Source organism: Bos indicus x Bos taurus, chromosome 10 (genome assembly GCF_003369695.1).
Source record: "Bos indicus x Bos taurus breed Angus x Brahman F1 hybrid chromosome 10, Bos_hybrid_MaternalHap_v2.0, whole genome shotgun sequence".
Lineage (NCBI taxonomy): Eukaryota > Metazoa > Chordata > Mammalia > Artiodactyla > Bovidae > Bos > Bos indicus x Bos taurus.
Window position 1 is genome coordinate 30,428,071 of NC_040085.1, and position 15,986 is coordinate 30,444,056.

At 50.6% G+C, this 15,986-nt stretch overlaps 1 protein-coding gene across 1 annotated transcript; it reads left to right on the plus strand.

The window, feature by feature from the left end:
• The first annotated feature begins 9,517 nt into the window (after positions 1-9,517).
• CHAC1 (ChaC glutathione specific gamma-glutamylcyclotransferase 1) lies at positions 9,518-11,914 on the plus strand. The gene is made up of 3 exons (XM_027553578.1): positions 9,518-9,909; positions 10,341-10,376; positions 10,818-11,914. Exons 1-3 carry the CDS (start codon positions 9,688-9,690, stop codon positions 11,217-11,219), a joined length of 660 nt encoding a protein of 219 aa, XP_027409379.1. The 5' UTR covers positions 9,518-9,687; the 3' UTR covers positions 11,220-11,914.
• The last annotated feature ends 4,072 nt before the right edge of the window (positions 11,915-15,986 follow it).

Genomic DNA, 15,986 nt, shown 5'->3' on the forward strand with positions numbered 1-15,986 from the left:
GTTTGCGGCCTCCCGACCCCGGCTCACTTCCCGGGCCGGGAAGCCGCCGAAGGCCGCGAGTTTCTCGGAGACTCCCCGCCCGCTCGGCTCCGCCTCCTGCAGCCCCGAATCCCGCCCCCGGCCGGGGAGCCCGCGCCGGGCCGCGGCCGCGGGAAGCCGGTGTCGCCGGCGGGCCATCGGGCGGGACTGCCTGGGCCCCGTTGCCCGACAGCAGGGGGCGCTGAGCGGCCGCAGGGCCGCACCTGGACCGGGACCGCGGTCGCTTCGCGAGGCTCGGGGTCAGCCCGTCTCTGCCCTGGAGGTCACCAGGAGGAGCCGGAGGAGGGGGCAGCCCGACGCGAGTTCCGTGTCATCTTTGTCGCGCAGAGCTCCCTCCAGGCCTCGGCCCCCTAAGCAGAGAGAGTAGACTGGAGAAAGCTCAGCGCGATGCTTTCCCCTAACTATGCTTCAGCTGTGCCTGAGAAGCGAGCCCATCCCCAAACTCTGAGTTGTTTTCTCAGCCAGCGCCCTCCCCACCTCACGGCCCTCTGGGCCATCCCTGCCCTCATCTTGAGTGGAAGGAAACGGGGACCGGCCAGAAAGGACACCAGGTTTGAGCTGGGAGGCTGAAGCTTCTTCTAGGACCACCTGTCATTGCCAGGTGACCTGGGACAATCCATGCATTTCTTCATTCCTTCTACACTAACTGAGTAACTTTTATATGCCAGGCATTGGCGATAAAACATGATCTGTACCTAGGAAGCTAGGGGTCTAGTTAATTATCTTTAACCTCTCAGAGAATGGCAATACCTTGTGTACATTACTATGAGGTTGAAATGAGTTAGTGTATGAAAATATTTGTGAGCAACAAGGCTGTTCCCCCTCCCCTGCCACCCCAGGTAGGTTCAGTTCAGTTCAGTTGCTCAGTCGTGTCCGACTCTTTGCGACCCCATGAATCACAGCACAGCCAGGCCTCCCTGTCCATCACCAACTCCCAGAGTCTACCCAAACTCATGTCCATCGAGTTGGTGATGCCATCCAGCCATCTCATCCTCTGTTGTCCCCTTCTCCTCCTGCCCCCAATCCCTCCCAGCATCAGGGTCTTTTCCAATGAGTCAAAGTCAACTCTTCGCATGAGGTGGCCAAAGTACTGGAGTTTCAGCTTCAGCATCAGTCCTTCCAGTGAATACCCAGGACTGATCTTCTTTAGGATGGACTGGTTGGATCTCCTTGCAGTCCAAGGGACTCTCAAGAGTCTTCTCCAACACCACAGTTCAAAAGCATCAATTCTTTGGCGCTCAGCTTTCTTCACAGTCCAACTCTCACATCCATACATGACCACTGGAAAAACCATAGCCTTGACTAGACGGACCTTTGTTGGCAAAGTAATGTCTCTGCTTTTTAATATGCTATCTAGGTTGGTCATAACTTTCCTTCCAAGGATTAAGTGTCTTTTAATTTCATGCTTGCAGTCACCATCTGCAGTGATTTTGGAGCCCCCCAAAATAAAGTCTGACACTGTTTCCACTGTTTCTCCATCTATTTCCCATGAAGTGATGGGACCAGATGCCATGATCTTAGTTTTCTGAATTTTGAGCTTTAAGCCAACTTTTTCACTCTCCTCTTTCACTTTCATCAAGAGGCTCTTTAGTTCTTCACTTTCTGCCATAAGGGTGGTGTCTTCTGCATATCTGAGGTTATTGATATTTCTCCCAGGTAGGTTAATCTTTTTTAAATTTATGCCAGCAAACCACTTTGGGAGCTTTCACCATCCCAGTCCACAGGATGGAGGAGAGGTGCTAGTGAGGAGCTAGGAATCTGGTTGGATAGTCCCCAGCAGTAGCCCTGGACCAAGGAGGCAGCTGAGATGCCAGGTTGCCTCCACCATTTCTTCTCTTTGTGTCCCTGTCTTTAAGGAGCATCACTAGTCTAGGTCAACCTCCTCTGACGTGGGGAGTAACGGAAGAGAGACCTGGGCTGTGGGAAATGACGGCAGGACCCCGAGTCCTCTAGAGTCCCATTCCCCTTGGAGATCTACTACAAGTGGCTTTTAGCCCTGCACTTGCTAGTATTCTGGCCAAGAGTGGGCTCAGCATGTTCCCTTCATCCCCAAAGACCCTCTAAGGCCATGACGCAGGGTCCAAAAAAAGCCAGCTGCAGCTACAGTCAAAGCCAGCAGTCTGGATTTAGCCCTGGGCCCATGGCTGTCCTGTGTCATGGCACCCCCTGCAGGGCAGAGCCAAAACCCTGCCAGGCAGGGCGAACCGTCTGTCTCCAGTGATGCCTCCTCCTGACTCATGCTGGAGGCAAAGCAGGCCCTGGCGGTTAGCAGACAGGTGTGTGCCCTTGACCTGTGCTAGGACTGCTTTCCCTTCCCCACAGAGGCAGATATCTGGGCGAGGCCTATCCAACGACTGTAGGACGTTCAGTTTCACTTCCATCAGTGACTCCCTTCCCTCAGTGCTTCCTCTTCTAGCTCTCTGATAAAAGAGAACTAAAATGTTCTGGGATCTCCTGCCCCTTTGCAGTAGGCCCCTCAGGTTGTCATCCCAGCTGCTGTCATTTAAGGCCTTACTTCCCTGGCTCTCAAGAGTCTGCTTCCACAGTCAGGCCCATTTTGCGTAGGGCTGCTTTTCTAGGTTCACTTCTGAAGCCTGGTGCCACCACAGCCCAGCATTTCTGTGGGATCTGATGTTTGCCTCTGACCCTACAGTCTCCCCTCTTTGCAGCTCTGTCACTCCACTGAAGTGGGCCCCACTGTTGTTCTCCTCAGCCCTGAGCCAACCACTTCCTGCCCCCACAAACTACACCTTTCTTTTTCCTTGGAATTGGAAGAGAGACCCCACCATCTCAGTCCTCTGCTGGAGCCCTGGCCCCTCCCCTTCCAGGACTAAGCCCCACATCTGAATCTCCCAGGGTATCCTATCAGCTGTGTCTTCCCCGCTCCTTGGCAACTAGAAATGGGCAGGGAGCCAGGTTTTCCCACTTACCCATGCACCCCTCTGCCAGGGCATGAGTGACCCCTGACAGTCCCTGATTTTGTGGGCAGGGGACCAAGTGGCCTAGCTGCCCTTGGCTTTGGATTCAGTTGGTATAACCAGCAGAGCAGCTGTCTTCTCCACTTCTCTCCGTCTTCTGAGGTGGACTGTATCAAGGGTTTCAGCTCCTCCTTCCCATCCTGCCTGAGAGTTGGCTGGAGCACATGGGCCAAGGGCCTGAGGATATATTTATCACTCACAGGTTTGCAGGAGATATAGCCCCTAGTGGAATGTGGATTATTTAATTTATTTCTTCATTCATTTATTTAAGCATTACCCCGCTTCCCCCAAGCACACAAAGATAATCTCCCTCTTTGGTCGAGAAACTATTCTGTTAATAGCATGCTTGGATTTATTTACACTAACGATGAAATATCAGAAAGAGAAAGCAAACAAACAAACAAAAATCTTGTGTAAAATTGTGTCCAAAAGAAATACCTAGGAATAAACTTAATCAAGGAGGTGAAAGACCTAAATGCTGAAAACTTTAAAACACCGATAAAGGAAATTAAAGATGGTTCAAAGAAATGGAAAGATATCCCATGTGCTTGGATTGGAAGAATTAATATTATTAAACTGACCATACTACTTAAAGCAATCTACAGATTTAATGCAATCATAATCAAAATACCCATGATATTTTTCACAGAACTAGAATGAATAATCCTAAAATTTATATGGAACCACAAAGCAACTGCTAAAGCAATCCTGAAGAAAAAGAACACAGTGGGATGCATAACCCTCCCAAGCTTCAGAAAATACTACAAAGCTACAGTAATCAAAACAGCATAGAACTGGCACAAAAACAGACATGAAGATCAATGGAACAGAAAAGAAAGGTCAGAAATAAACCCATATACCTACAATAAATTAACGTATGACAAAAGAGGCAAGAATATACGATGGAAAAAAGACAGTCTCTTCAGTGAGTGGTGCTGGGAATGCTGGACAACAACAACCAAGGAAATTAGAACACTCCCTCACACCATACACAAGAATAACCTCTAAATGGTTTACAGACTTAAATCTAAAACAAGACATCATAACACTCCTAGAAGAGAACATAGGCAAAACATTCTGGACATAAATCACAGGAATATTTTCCCAAGGCTAAAAGAAATAAAAGCAAACATAAATAAATGGGTCCTAAGCAAACTTAACGGAAAAGGCGATGGCACCCCACTCCAGTACTCTTGCCTAGAAAATCCCATGGATGGAGGAGCCTGGTGGTCTGCAGTCCGTGGGGTCGCTAAGAGTCGGACACGACTGAGTGACTTCACTTTCACGTTTCACTTTCCTGCATTGGAGAAGGAAATGGCAACCCACTCCAGTGTTCTTGCCTGGAGAATCCCAGGGACGGGGCAGCCTGGTGGGCTGCCATCTATGGGGTCGCACAGAGTCGGACACGACTGAAGCGACTTAGCAGCAGCAGCAGCCGCAGCAAGCAAGCAAACTTAAAAGCGTTTACATAGCAAAGGAAAACATCAACAAAATGAAAAGAGAACTCAATCAATAAAAGGGCAGAAGATCTAAATAGACCTTTCTCCAAAGAAGATATACAAATGGCCCACCAGCACACGAGAAGATGCTCAACATCACTAATTGTTAGAGAAATGCAAAGCAAAACTACAATGAGGTGTCACCTCACACTGGTCAGAATGACCATCATCAAAAAGTCTATAAATAATAAAGGCTGGAGAGGGTGTGGAGTAAAAGGAGCACTTTTACAGTATTGATGGGGAAGTAAATTGGTGCAGGCACTATGGAAAACAATATGGAGGTTCCTTACAAAACTAAAAATAGAGCTGCCATATGATCCAGCCATCCCATTCCCGGACATATAACTGGAAAAAACAAAAACTTTCTTTTGAAAGGATACATGCACCCCCATGTAAATAGTAGCACTATATACAGTAGCCAAGACATGGAAACAACCCAATTGCTGATCAACAGATAACTAGTTTAAGAAGATGTGAGATATATATATCAATTCAGTTCAGTCACTCAGTCGTGTCTGACTCTTTGAGACCTCATGGACTGCAGCACGCCAGGCAGGCCTCTCTGTCCAGCACCAACTCCCAGAGTTTACTCAAACTCATGTTCATTGAGTTGGTGATGCCATCCAACCATCTCATCCTCTGTCGTCCCCTTCTCTCACCTTCAATCTTTCCCAGAATCAGGGTCTTTTCAAATGAGTCAGTTTTTCACATCAGGTGGCCAATTCTTGGGCGCTCAGATCTTTATAGTCTAACTCTCACATCCATATGACTACTGGAAAAACCATAGCTTTGACTAGATGGACCTTTGTTGGCAAAGTAATGTCTCTGCTTTTTAATATGCAGTCTAGGTTGGTCATAACTTTTCTTCCAAGGAGCAAGCATTTTCTAATTTCAGGCCACCATAGTGCCTGTGGTCACCCAGATGGTAAATGGTGGAACTAGGCTCAAATCTGGACAAGCTAGTATTAGAGCTCATGTATGGGAAGATTTTTCATTCCTCTGGAATCAGCAGCTTCATAAAGCAACTTCATCATTTAGCATAATAAATTTGCACAATCCCCAGGCTCCTAAGGTACAGCCTTCCCTCGTTTCAGATAATGGTGCCCACTAACACCAGGAGTTGATTACAGTGACTGGAACGAGGAGAAGGAAATTAGAAGTGACCGCTTGGAAGAACAATAAGGAAGGATTAATTTGGGAAAGATTCAGAGAAGGAAGCCACCATGAATGCATCATGTGCGACTCTGCAAGGTGGAGGCAATACCCTCTCATCAGCTGTTGTGAGCTGGCATCTCTGTGGGTATGACGTCTGTAGCCCCACCCTGAGGGGATTTTAGGAGGAAAGATGGGATTATTGCTGCCAGTGCTGGAGAGGAACTGGATGAGGTGGGCAGTTTACTGCCTGGGAGTGTCCCACTGGGAAGGAAAGAGACAGATGTTGGCAAGGATAAGCAAGGAAGAAACAGGTGAGACAACTTCCTGGGAAGGTGGTCAAGACCTCTGGGCCAACTTTTGTGGGGGTTCCTCTTTTGAAATGGCAACCCACTCCAGTATTCTTGCCTGGAAAATTCCACGGACAAAGCAGCCTAGTAGGCTACAGTCCATAGGGTCGCAAGAGTCAGACACGACTGAGTGACTGACACTTTTACACACTATTTTAAGAGGGTCAAAGTTAAACCTGTGTCTCACAGGATTCCTCCTCCTCTGAACTCCATGGTGCCCTGGACTTTTCTAAGAGCTTCAGTTCTTCTACCTCCCTTTGCAGAGAACCTTCCATGAGCCAGGACTGTGCTGGTTCTCCTGGGCCTTCAAAAATGACGTCTGCTCTCTGGGAGCTCTCAAGTTCATAGGAGACAGGGTGTCAAAAGTTCATTAACAAGAAGTCTCTGGGGTTGGACTGCCTGCCTTGGGCTCCAGGCTATACTTTGCTATTGTGTCACTGTAGCGGGTTACCTAACTTTCCTATGTTCCAGACTGCTCATCTGTGAAATGATATTTACCTCACAAAGCAGCAGAGCAAAATCACTTAGCAAACTGCCTAGCTCAAGATAAGCACTCGATTACACGTTTCTGTTATAAGCATGAAGTGGATGGGACAGAACTGAGGTAAGGGGTCTGGGAACACAGAGGAGGGAGTGACTAACTCTGCTTGGAGCAAGAGCTGGTCACTGATAAACTCTTCAAAGGTGACAGTCGCTCAGTCATGTTCGACTCTTTGCGACCCCACACACTGTGGCTTAACCAAGCTCCTCCGTCCATGGGATTTTCCAGGCAAGAGTACTGGAGTGGGTTGCCTTCTCCAGAGGATCTTCCGGACGCCGGGTTCGAACCCAGGTCTCCCGCATTGTAGGCAGACGCTTTACCGTCTGAGCCACCAGGAATGTTATTAAAGCCTGGGGCTTTTAGAAGAAAGTCATGGAGAGTTTAGGAGAGTGAGCATCATGAAGATATTGCCCAGGTGATTCTGATATGCTATATCAGAGAACCATTAACTACTTAGCCAACAGAGAACCATTAACTACTCTTTAAAAGTAACTTTGTATTGTTAAAAGGTACATTTCATAAGCCTTGCAAAATAGAGAAAAGAATCACCTATACTCTTAATACCCCAAATCCACCCAACATTAGTATATGGTGTCCCCATCTTTTTCCTCATGAATCTTGTTTTTGTTGTTTTAATGGTTTTAATTATAGGACATGTAATAGTTCCTATTTTTGCCTTACTATGCAATAATAAGAATTTTTACTACATTGTTTTCCTATTTTAAACTTCTTTTTCTAAACATAAGTAATTTATGTTCTCTTGAGAAATTCCCAATCTCAATCGGTATAAAAAAGGAAGTGCAGATCTCAGTAGTCCTACTACTAAGAGATAATCACTGAGCATTTTTATGTTCTTCTAGATTTTTTCCTATGGAAATGAACACATATAGACTTTTTAGGTTAAGAAAGTTATTTTAGGTTATTTTATAACCTGCTTTTCACTTAATTACATAAGTGTAGTCATACATAATTGTTCCCAATGACTGCAGATTTAATTTAATGTCTATATCAAATTTATGTAACTAATCATCTATTGCAGGATTTTAAGTCATTTTCTGTCTGTGTGTGCATTTCTCCACCTGTGGATTGACCATAATTTACTTTAACATTCAACTATTTTTGGATATTTAAGTAGCTTTACTTCTTTTGCTTTTGCTATAATAAGGAACAATGCACTGAAAAACCTTGAGGAATATGGCTTTCCACATATTTTTAATAATTTCCTGGAGTTGAAGTAATGGGTCAAAGGGCAGGCTATTTTATGATTCTTGATTTGTATCATGAAGCTGCTTTCAAAGGGTTGTCTGTATCAATTTAGATACTTTCAGCAATGTATTAGTATCAGATTTTCACCTTCCACCCAACTACCAAAGGAGATAGATGGAGGGGGGATATTTTCCCTGAGCAGCAAACGAGGTGCTCATATGGACCAAAGAGGACAGGATAGAGAGGAGAAGAGAAGAGGGGAGGGTGCACATGGCAAATGGAGGGAAGGAGGAAGGAAGAACCAGAAACAAATGTAAATATTTATGGAAAAGTTTGGATTTTCTTTGAGGAACATGAATTACTTTTCCAGAAAAATACAGACGAATGGTTAATATGAAAATCCTCCTCTGGTGACAGTCTCCGCTAACAGTTTAAATATATTATTCCATATTATTTCTTTTACTAATATTAATGTATAACTTATTTTGTTTTTAAAGATCTAGCTTCATACTATACACACCACAGTGCATTCCTACCGGAGATTTTATCTTAGGCACCTTCGGTGAGCAGATCATTTTTAGTTTAACCGTCTAATTGCTTTGCCCCCTTTCCCTGCCGGAGGACTCACCCTGCCCCTCATCAGCAGTTCCCCGACCTCGGCAGCAGTCCTTTGGAGCAGTTCTGCCAAGTGCAGGCCTTCTGCTGCCTCTGTTTGCCTTTGACCCTGGCCGCTGCTTAGGGGGTCAACTCCAGGCGGCCTGAAGACAATCCCTGGGTCGTGAAGACAGTAGCCAAGGGCGAAGGCTGGTAGCTGCTTACGGTCCTCTGGGGACCTCACCTGGGCCCTCCTTGCCTTCCACTTCCAGAACCTCCATGCCTACGATTAACCCCACCGTTGTTGCCAAAATCTCCTGTCCGAACAAAACTAAACCCATTGCCTTGGGGCAAGATTGGTCTGGCTTTGCTGGCTTTATGGCTTCTCTCCGCAGGTCTGGCCACCACCACTAGACTGCTGTTGCAAGCGCTCTGACCGGCTTTTCCCAGACCTTATTTTGGGCTTGGAGCGTCTTACATCTGGCCTGAGGCATAGCCCCCACGTGCTGCCCGCAAGCCCTGGCCGCCTGGTCTGACTCAGTCTCGAAGCTTCTGCAGAACCCCTTGGCAGCCTCGTGACTCAGTTTCTCCATTTGCTCACGCGCGCCAATAGCATGAGGCACTTATGCGGAATGCGGAGGTGCCTCCGATAGCTTCTCCAGAGTACGTGCTCCCAGGCGAGGCACCAGAGATGCGCGTCTACACCGCCCAGAGCTCTCGTTCTGGACGTGTCCTGCACTGACCCTGGTAATGAATCCGTGCTGCCTGGGGTGGCAGTGACTCGGCCAGGTGCACTGGCAGGAGTACTTGAGAGGCATCCTCCGGAGACCCGCCCATCATGGTTCCTGAAGGGACCAAGGCATAAAGGGGCTGCCGGGGAGACAAGCAGTGCCCGCGTCCGTGCCCACTGCCGGCCCCTGACGCAATCTGAAGCGCCCTTGCTGCATGCTTGATCTGGGAAAACCTCCTCCGCCGTTGCATCACTCCTGCCAGGTTTGCTACAGAGGTGGAGTCGAACCAATCAGCGGACGCGCTGGGCCCTGGGCAGGTCACGTAGTTACCCACTCAGAGGGCGGCGCGGTTAACTGAACAGGAAAGTCCGAAGGTGATTGGCCAAAAGGGAATTTGCCCCGCCCCAATAAACGCGAAAGCTGGCTGCGAGGGGTAGGGCTTCCCGGCTGGAGGGTTTAAAGAGCGCCTCTGACGGGGCCGCGCAGCTGGAGCGACCAGGCGGAGCCAGGCCAGGTGTGCGCGTCGGTCAGTCCTTTCGTGCCCCCGCCGGAGACCAGCCCCGGAGGCCGCCCGGGCCCGTCCCTGTGCCCGGCACCATGAAGCAGGAGCCTGCAGCCCAGAACTCCCCTCCCGCCTCTCCGCCCTCCTCACAACCCCTCTCCGAAGACGACGACCCCCAAACGTTGTGGATTTTTGGGTACGGCTCCCTGGTGTGGAGGCCCGACTTCGCCTACAGTGACAGCCGTGTGGGCTTCGTGCGCGGCTACAGCCGCCGCTTCTGGCAGGGAGACACCTTCCATCGTGGCAGTGACAAGATGGTGAGCATCGACCCTGCCCGGGTGAATGACGGGGGTTGGGGCAGGATAGTGGGCGCTGCGCTGGTGCCCTGGAGTATCCGGGCCTATCTGGGCTGACAGTGACTCCGTCCAGATGGGGGAAATGGGAGAACCTTTCAGGGCGTTGTGACTTAAATTTGTGTACCTAGTGGGTCATTGTGTGATGGCTAGAGCCTGATCCTGTGGATCACCGTGTTGATGAATATTTCTGATGACCAATCTGGGCCACTGCCATATGTCTACTCTTACATACATACATCACTCCCTCCACTCCTCCGCCCCCCACCCCGCCCGCCAAGAGTGGGGCTATTTGAGGCCTGGGATAGAAGGGTTACTAAGGGTTTTCTCTACCAGTGATGGCTGAACTCATTTCTAACTTGTTTTCTTTTTCAAAATCTCTCTTCCCTCCCTAGCCTGGTCGTGTGGTGACCCTCCTTGAAGATCATGAGGTAAGTGCCAGAGTCAAGAAAGAGATCCAGCATGGAGGGGTGCAGAAAGGCAGAGCTCATGGACCCTTGGCCTCAGGCTAGATTAGATAGATACCCCTCTGATTGAGAGGAAGGTTGAGTCTTGATAAGTGCTTCTCACAAGAATCACCTGAGGATCTTTTTAAAACATAGATTTTAATATAAGATTTAGAGTGGCCTGAAACGCATTCCTAACAAGCTTACAGGTGATGGCCACTGTTTCTCAGACCAAACTCTGAGCTGAATTTTTGTTCTCCCTGGGGCTAGTCCACCTTCTCAACCCTAGTTAAGGGAGGGTGAGGGTTTGCTATATTGATAGTAGAGGGCTCATCAGCAGACTGCCCACTTCCCTTATTGAGCACAGTCCTGGATGGGATCAGAAGGAACTTCGTGACTGACTCCGGTACCCATATTTTCTCCCAGGGCTGCACTTGGGGTGTGGCATACCAGGTGCAAGGAGAGCAGGTGAGCGAGGCCCTGAAGTACCTGAACGTGCGGGAGGCGGTGCTCGGCGGCTACGATACCAAGGAGGTCACCTTCTACCCTCAAGATACCCCTGACCAACCACTCAAGGCATTGGCCTACGTGGCCACTCCGCAGAACCCTGGCTACCTGGGTCCTGCCCCCGAGGAGGCCATTGCTACACAGATCTTGGCCTGCAGAGGCTTCTCCGGGCACAACCTTGAGTACTTGCTGCGCCTGGCGGACTTCATGCAGCTCTGTGGGCCCCAGGCTCAGGACGAGCACCTGGCCGCCATCGTGGACGCTGTAGGCACTATGCTGCCCTGCTTCTGTCCCACTGAGCAGGCTTTGGCACTGGTCTGAGGGGCTGAGCCCCTGCAGGGAGTGCCTACATGGACATGGGGGCCAGGTCCCCACTCCAGTGCACACAGACAGACTTGATACAGCTGGAGCTCACTGAGAGGACTCAGTGGGCCGACAGGGGCCTCTCTTAAGCCCCTGCCTGTCCACCAGCCCCTAGATCTCCTGCTTGACACCGATTTACTACTTGAAACTTTATTTATTGCACCATGTTGGTGTGGTGGGCAGGGTGGGGGGCCTGCCCTAGATTTAGGGGAACTGCTGAGCAGTGCCCCACCCCAGGTGCCTGGTGCCTGGCTGGAATCCCCCCAGTGCTGCTACTGTCTCCATGCTACCCAGGCCTCCATCTTCCCAGGGAGCCTCCAAGAGCCCTGACTGTCTGCCCGCCCCCTCCAGACCAACCATTTCCCAGCCCCAGAAACACCACCTGCCAAGGGTCCCAGCCTGCTGGTGAGGGTGTAGAAGGGAGTGAGGAGAGGGAGCCCTATAGGATCTGAGGCCCTGCAGCCTCACAGCTGCTGAGGCTGAGCCAAGGCCTCTTCCCCATTTGGCTTTGTTTCCCTGGTCCTCTGTCTTGTCTGTCTGGGCTACTTCTGTCTGTCGGTCTATTCCTGGGAAGCTTCTCACTGTAGGTAGGCCCTGGCCCCTTCCTAATCTGTCCCATACTGTAATCCATAAACTGACCTCATTATCTGTGCTGTGCTGGAATATGGTTCTTTCTTCAGATGGGGGTTTGGGATGAGTGAGGGGGTGTGGCCCCGAAAGACTCATTAGAGGGGGAAGGGCTCCCTCTTCATCCCCCATGGCTCTCCCAGAGAGGGACTGCTGAGCAGGCAGGACTGCAGGGTTCTTAGTGCACACGAAGAATGCCCCCCAAGGTATGCAGATTCTGCCTGGGCTGCTCCACTTGGCAGCCCTGCGAGTAGTCCTTGCCAGTGGCCTGGTAGCCTGCATCTCCCCCCAGCTGCTCTGAAGAGGTGGATAGGTGTGGCGTTCACATCAGGTTTTCCTCCAGTTGCAGGGTCAGCTGCTGCCTCTTCTTGACAGGGAGGCTAGACCTCTGGCTTCCTGATGAAGGAGCCATGTGGGTTCAAAGGGCTTCAAGGGCAAGGTGATGACAACTTGTGAGACAGTGCTGCCAGTGCAGGCCTGGAGGACCCTCTGGCCCTTTGACTTCTGAGGTTCAGGAGTTCGTTCTTGCCTCCTGGGCCTTGGTGTGGGCTGTGCCTTCCCTGTCACCCTGACCTACCTGCCAGGACTCAAATCCAAAAGGGAGGGGTGGCTGGGCACCCCTGGTCTGCTGTTTGTTCGCAAACATCTGCCTGCCTCTGGCTACTCTTCCCTCCCCCAGCCCTCCCCGCCGCCCCATGCAAGTCCCAGACCCCAAGATCTCAGCCTGGCCCTGGGCTCCTCAACTGGAAATGGCCCCTCAGTGGATTGACCCTTTACTCCTGGACCTGTGGAATGGGTGCAGGGACCAGATAAGGCTTTTGCAGCAGAAGCACCTGGCTGTAACCCAGCCTCTCCCTCACTTGCTCAGTGGCCTCCAGAAAAGCCACCTCTGAGCCTCTGTTTACCCTGGGGTGCTGTGTGGTGGGTGTTGCCACCACTCTTGTTACAGCTGGTGCCCTGGTTTGGTCTTGGTGTCCTCAGCAGGGTCAGCTCCGACCAAGCTGGGCAGCCGTTGTGCCTGGGAAGGGTGCCCATGTCTTGGCAGCCTCATGTCTTGGCCATTGATGGGAAAAGGAGTCCAGCCAAGTTCTTCTGGGAGCTTGGTCAGGACAGCACAACAGGAGGAGGTGACGGGAGGCAGGGAACCCTGGGCAGCTGCCTTCTGTGGCAGGGCAGGGCCAGACAGCCAATCCTGGTACTCACATCAGACCCTGCTCTATATGAATGAGTGTAAGGGTGTGGAGAAGGCAATGGCAACCCACTCCAGTACTCTTGCCTGGACAGTTCCATGGACGGAGGAGGCTGGTGGGCTGCAGTCCATTGGGTTGCTAAGAGTCAGACACGACTGAGTGTCTTCACTTTCACTTTTCACTTTCATGCATTGGAGAAGGAAATGGCAACCCACTCCAGTGTTCTTGCCTGGAGAATCCCAGGGATGGGGGAGCCTGGTGTGCTGCCGTCCATGGGGTCACACAAAGTTGACATGACTGAAGCGACTTAGCAGCAAGGGTGGGGAAGGTCACTTGCCTGCTGCACGTGGTCTCACATAGTTCAAGTCAGTCATTCATCAAGTATTTATTAAGGTGCTGCTACATGCTACGCACCAATTTAGACACTGGAGATACAACAGAGAAGAAATCCTGCTCCTCAAAGACCTCTGAATGGTGACCATTCAGCCTGAAATGTGTCATGATGGGAACAGGGCACTCAGTGTAGAAAAGGCTCTTGACCCTGAGGTTGAGAGGAGGTCAGGGAAGGCTTTCTGGAGAAATTATGAGCTTGAGAAGGTGACTCTAGCAAACAGAGGCAGGAACAGCTTGTACCAGAGGGGTGCAAGATCAGCCCTGCTGGGACAGTGTGGTGGGGAAGAGGGCATGGGGCAGGATGGGTGGCAAGACCTCATTTCACTGGCTGCTCTGGTGAGCTGTGCTGTGGAGGTGGAATTCCTCCTGGGTTAGTGGGGGCCCCCTGTGGATTCTGAGTGGGGAAGAGGCTACTAAAAAAGGAACACTGGCTGCTGTGTCAGACTGGAGGAGGAAGGTCAAAGGCCAGTGAGAGGGGAGGTGGCTGGAGCTGTGGGGTACGGTGGGAAAAGACAGGAGGGTAGATTCGAGAGCCATTTGGATAGTGAGGTCAGCGGGATTGCATGTGGCTGGCTGATGAGAGAGTAGAGGGCCAGGGTTCTCCGTGCAGTGGCAGCGTTGGAAAGGGTGGGGGTGGAGATCTGCCCGATGTTTGCCTTGGGGGCGCCTGTGGGGCAGTGGCATGCACATGGCATCCCTGGCAGCTGGATATGTGGGGTTGGGACTCAGGAAAGTCACATGGGTAGAGATTTAGGAGCTCCACCTATCAAGACAGTGCTTGAAGCAAAGAGAAAAGAGAACAAGCCCCAAGCCAACCCTGAGGCCTCCGGCCCTGGTAGGGTGAGCAAAGCAAAAAGGGTTGGAAACGAGCAGCTGGAGAGGCAGGAGGAGAACCAGGAGAGCGTGGTTTTCTGAGAGCCAGGGTCACACTGCTGGGATGTCAAGGGAAATGAGACCAGAGGAATGTCCACTGGATGAAATGCCAGGGGGTCCTCAGTGGTGTCAGTGGTGGGGAACCACAGGGTGCGGCTGAGAAGCTAGTGGGAGGGAAGTAGACAGCTCTGCAAAAAGTTGACTCTTGAGAGAAGAGAGAAGCTGAGGGGTGACCGAGAGTATGGAGAAGGCATGGAAGTCCGAGGACCCCAAGAGCTTCTGTTGATATAGCAATTGACAACATTTAGTGTATTAGGAATTGAGAAGTGTAAAACATATTTTATCAAATAAGAAAAACCCATTATATGTTAACATTTTAGGGAAAAATGATTCTACTTTTTTAATGGAAGCAGCTGAATTCTCATCCAAATTCACATATAGCTGTTGAAAACTCTCCTGTACCCTTGTGAGAAAATTAGAGTGAAAGGCTAATAACCTCTCAGTAGTGTTATAAAAATCGTTTTGACCTCACAGACCTCCTGAGAGGGGTTTGAGAACTCCCAGGAGTCCCTGAGCCATTTTTATTTATTTATCTTTTTATTTTCTTTTTTAGTTGAAGGGATTTAAGCAGGATGGGTGCCCAACCATAGACCACTGGCATTCTGGGATTCAGGAGTTAGCAGGGATCTTGGAAATCATGGCTCAGCGGTAAAGAATATGCCTGCAGTGCAGGAGACATAGGAGACATAGATTCCATCCCTGAGTTGGGAAAATCCCCTGGAGAAGGAAATGGCAACCCACTCCAGTATTCTTGCCTGGAAAATTCCATGGACAGAGGAGCCTGGCAGGCTACAGTCCATAGCACCGCAGAGTCCCATAGGGCCTCAAAGAGTCCAACACGACTGAGCGACTGAATACACACACAGAGAAATCATCATTTTGTCCATCATCCCTCAAGGGCATCCTTCTGGAGAACAGGGGATGAGTAGGAAGGATCAGTCAATTTACTCGAAGTTTATTGTGTCTACAGCAGGCTGAGGGGCCCTGGACCTCCAGCTGCGGGGGAGACGGACTAGCAGAGTCTCTCTCACACCTAGCCTGGGGCAACTCCAAGCTCAGGGAATGGGGCAGAGGCAGCCGGGTCAGGGATGGCCTTAAGGAAGCTGCTGGAATCCACGGAGAGGAGGCGCACTCCAGGTTTGTGGGGATGGCGTCAGCAAATGAGGGAGGGACAGCGAGGAGGAAGCCTGCGGGTGTTGGGGACAAGGTGGCAAGCTACCTTGGAGTCAGTCCTTAGAGCAAGTGTTAGACTTTATCTTGCAGGGAAGTAGAGTTCTGTGGTGATGTTTTTGTTTTTCCTCCCACAGAAGGGTCTTTGTTTGTTTTTGTTCTTTTTGTTTTGTCTGCTTGTCAAGCAGACCAAGTGTTGTGTTCGGGTCTGGGCTTAAGGAGGCTTGTGCTGTGGCAGGCGAAGGCCATGAGGCGGGCAGGGGCTGGGGAGGGCTGAGTTAAAACCAGGAGCAGGGAGTGTGGGGACACCTCCTGGCAGCCAGTTGAAACGGGGGATAAGCAGGAGGGGATCCCAGGGTTTTGCTGCGCGATACAGGGCACGTGAGCAAACACGACCCCCGCCTACAGGCAC

Coding starts and splice junctions, on each gene's coding strand:
- CHAC1 (XM_027553578.1), top strand. CDS start 9,688: ATGAAGCAGGAGCCTGCAGCCCAGAACTCCCCTCCCGCCTCTCCGCCC. Junction 9,910..10,340: donor ATCGTGGCAGTGACAAGATG/GTGAGCATCGAC, acceptor TTCCCTCCCTAG/CCTGGTCGTGTGGTGACCCT. Junction 10,377..10,817: donor CCCTCCTTGAAGATCATGAG/GTAAGTGCCAGA, acceptor ATTTTCTCCCAG/GGCTGCACTTGGGGTGTGGC.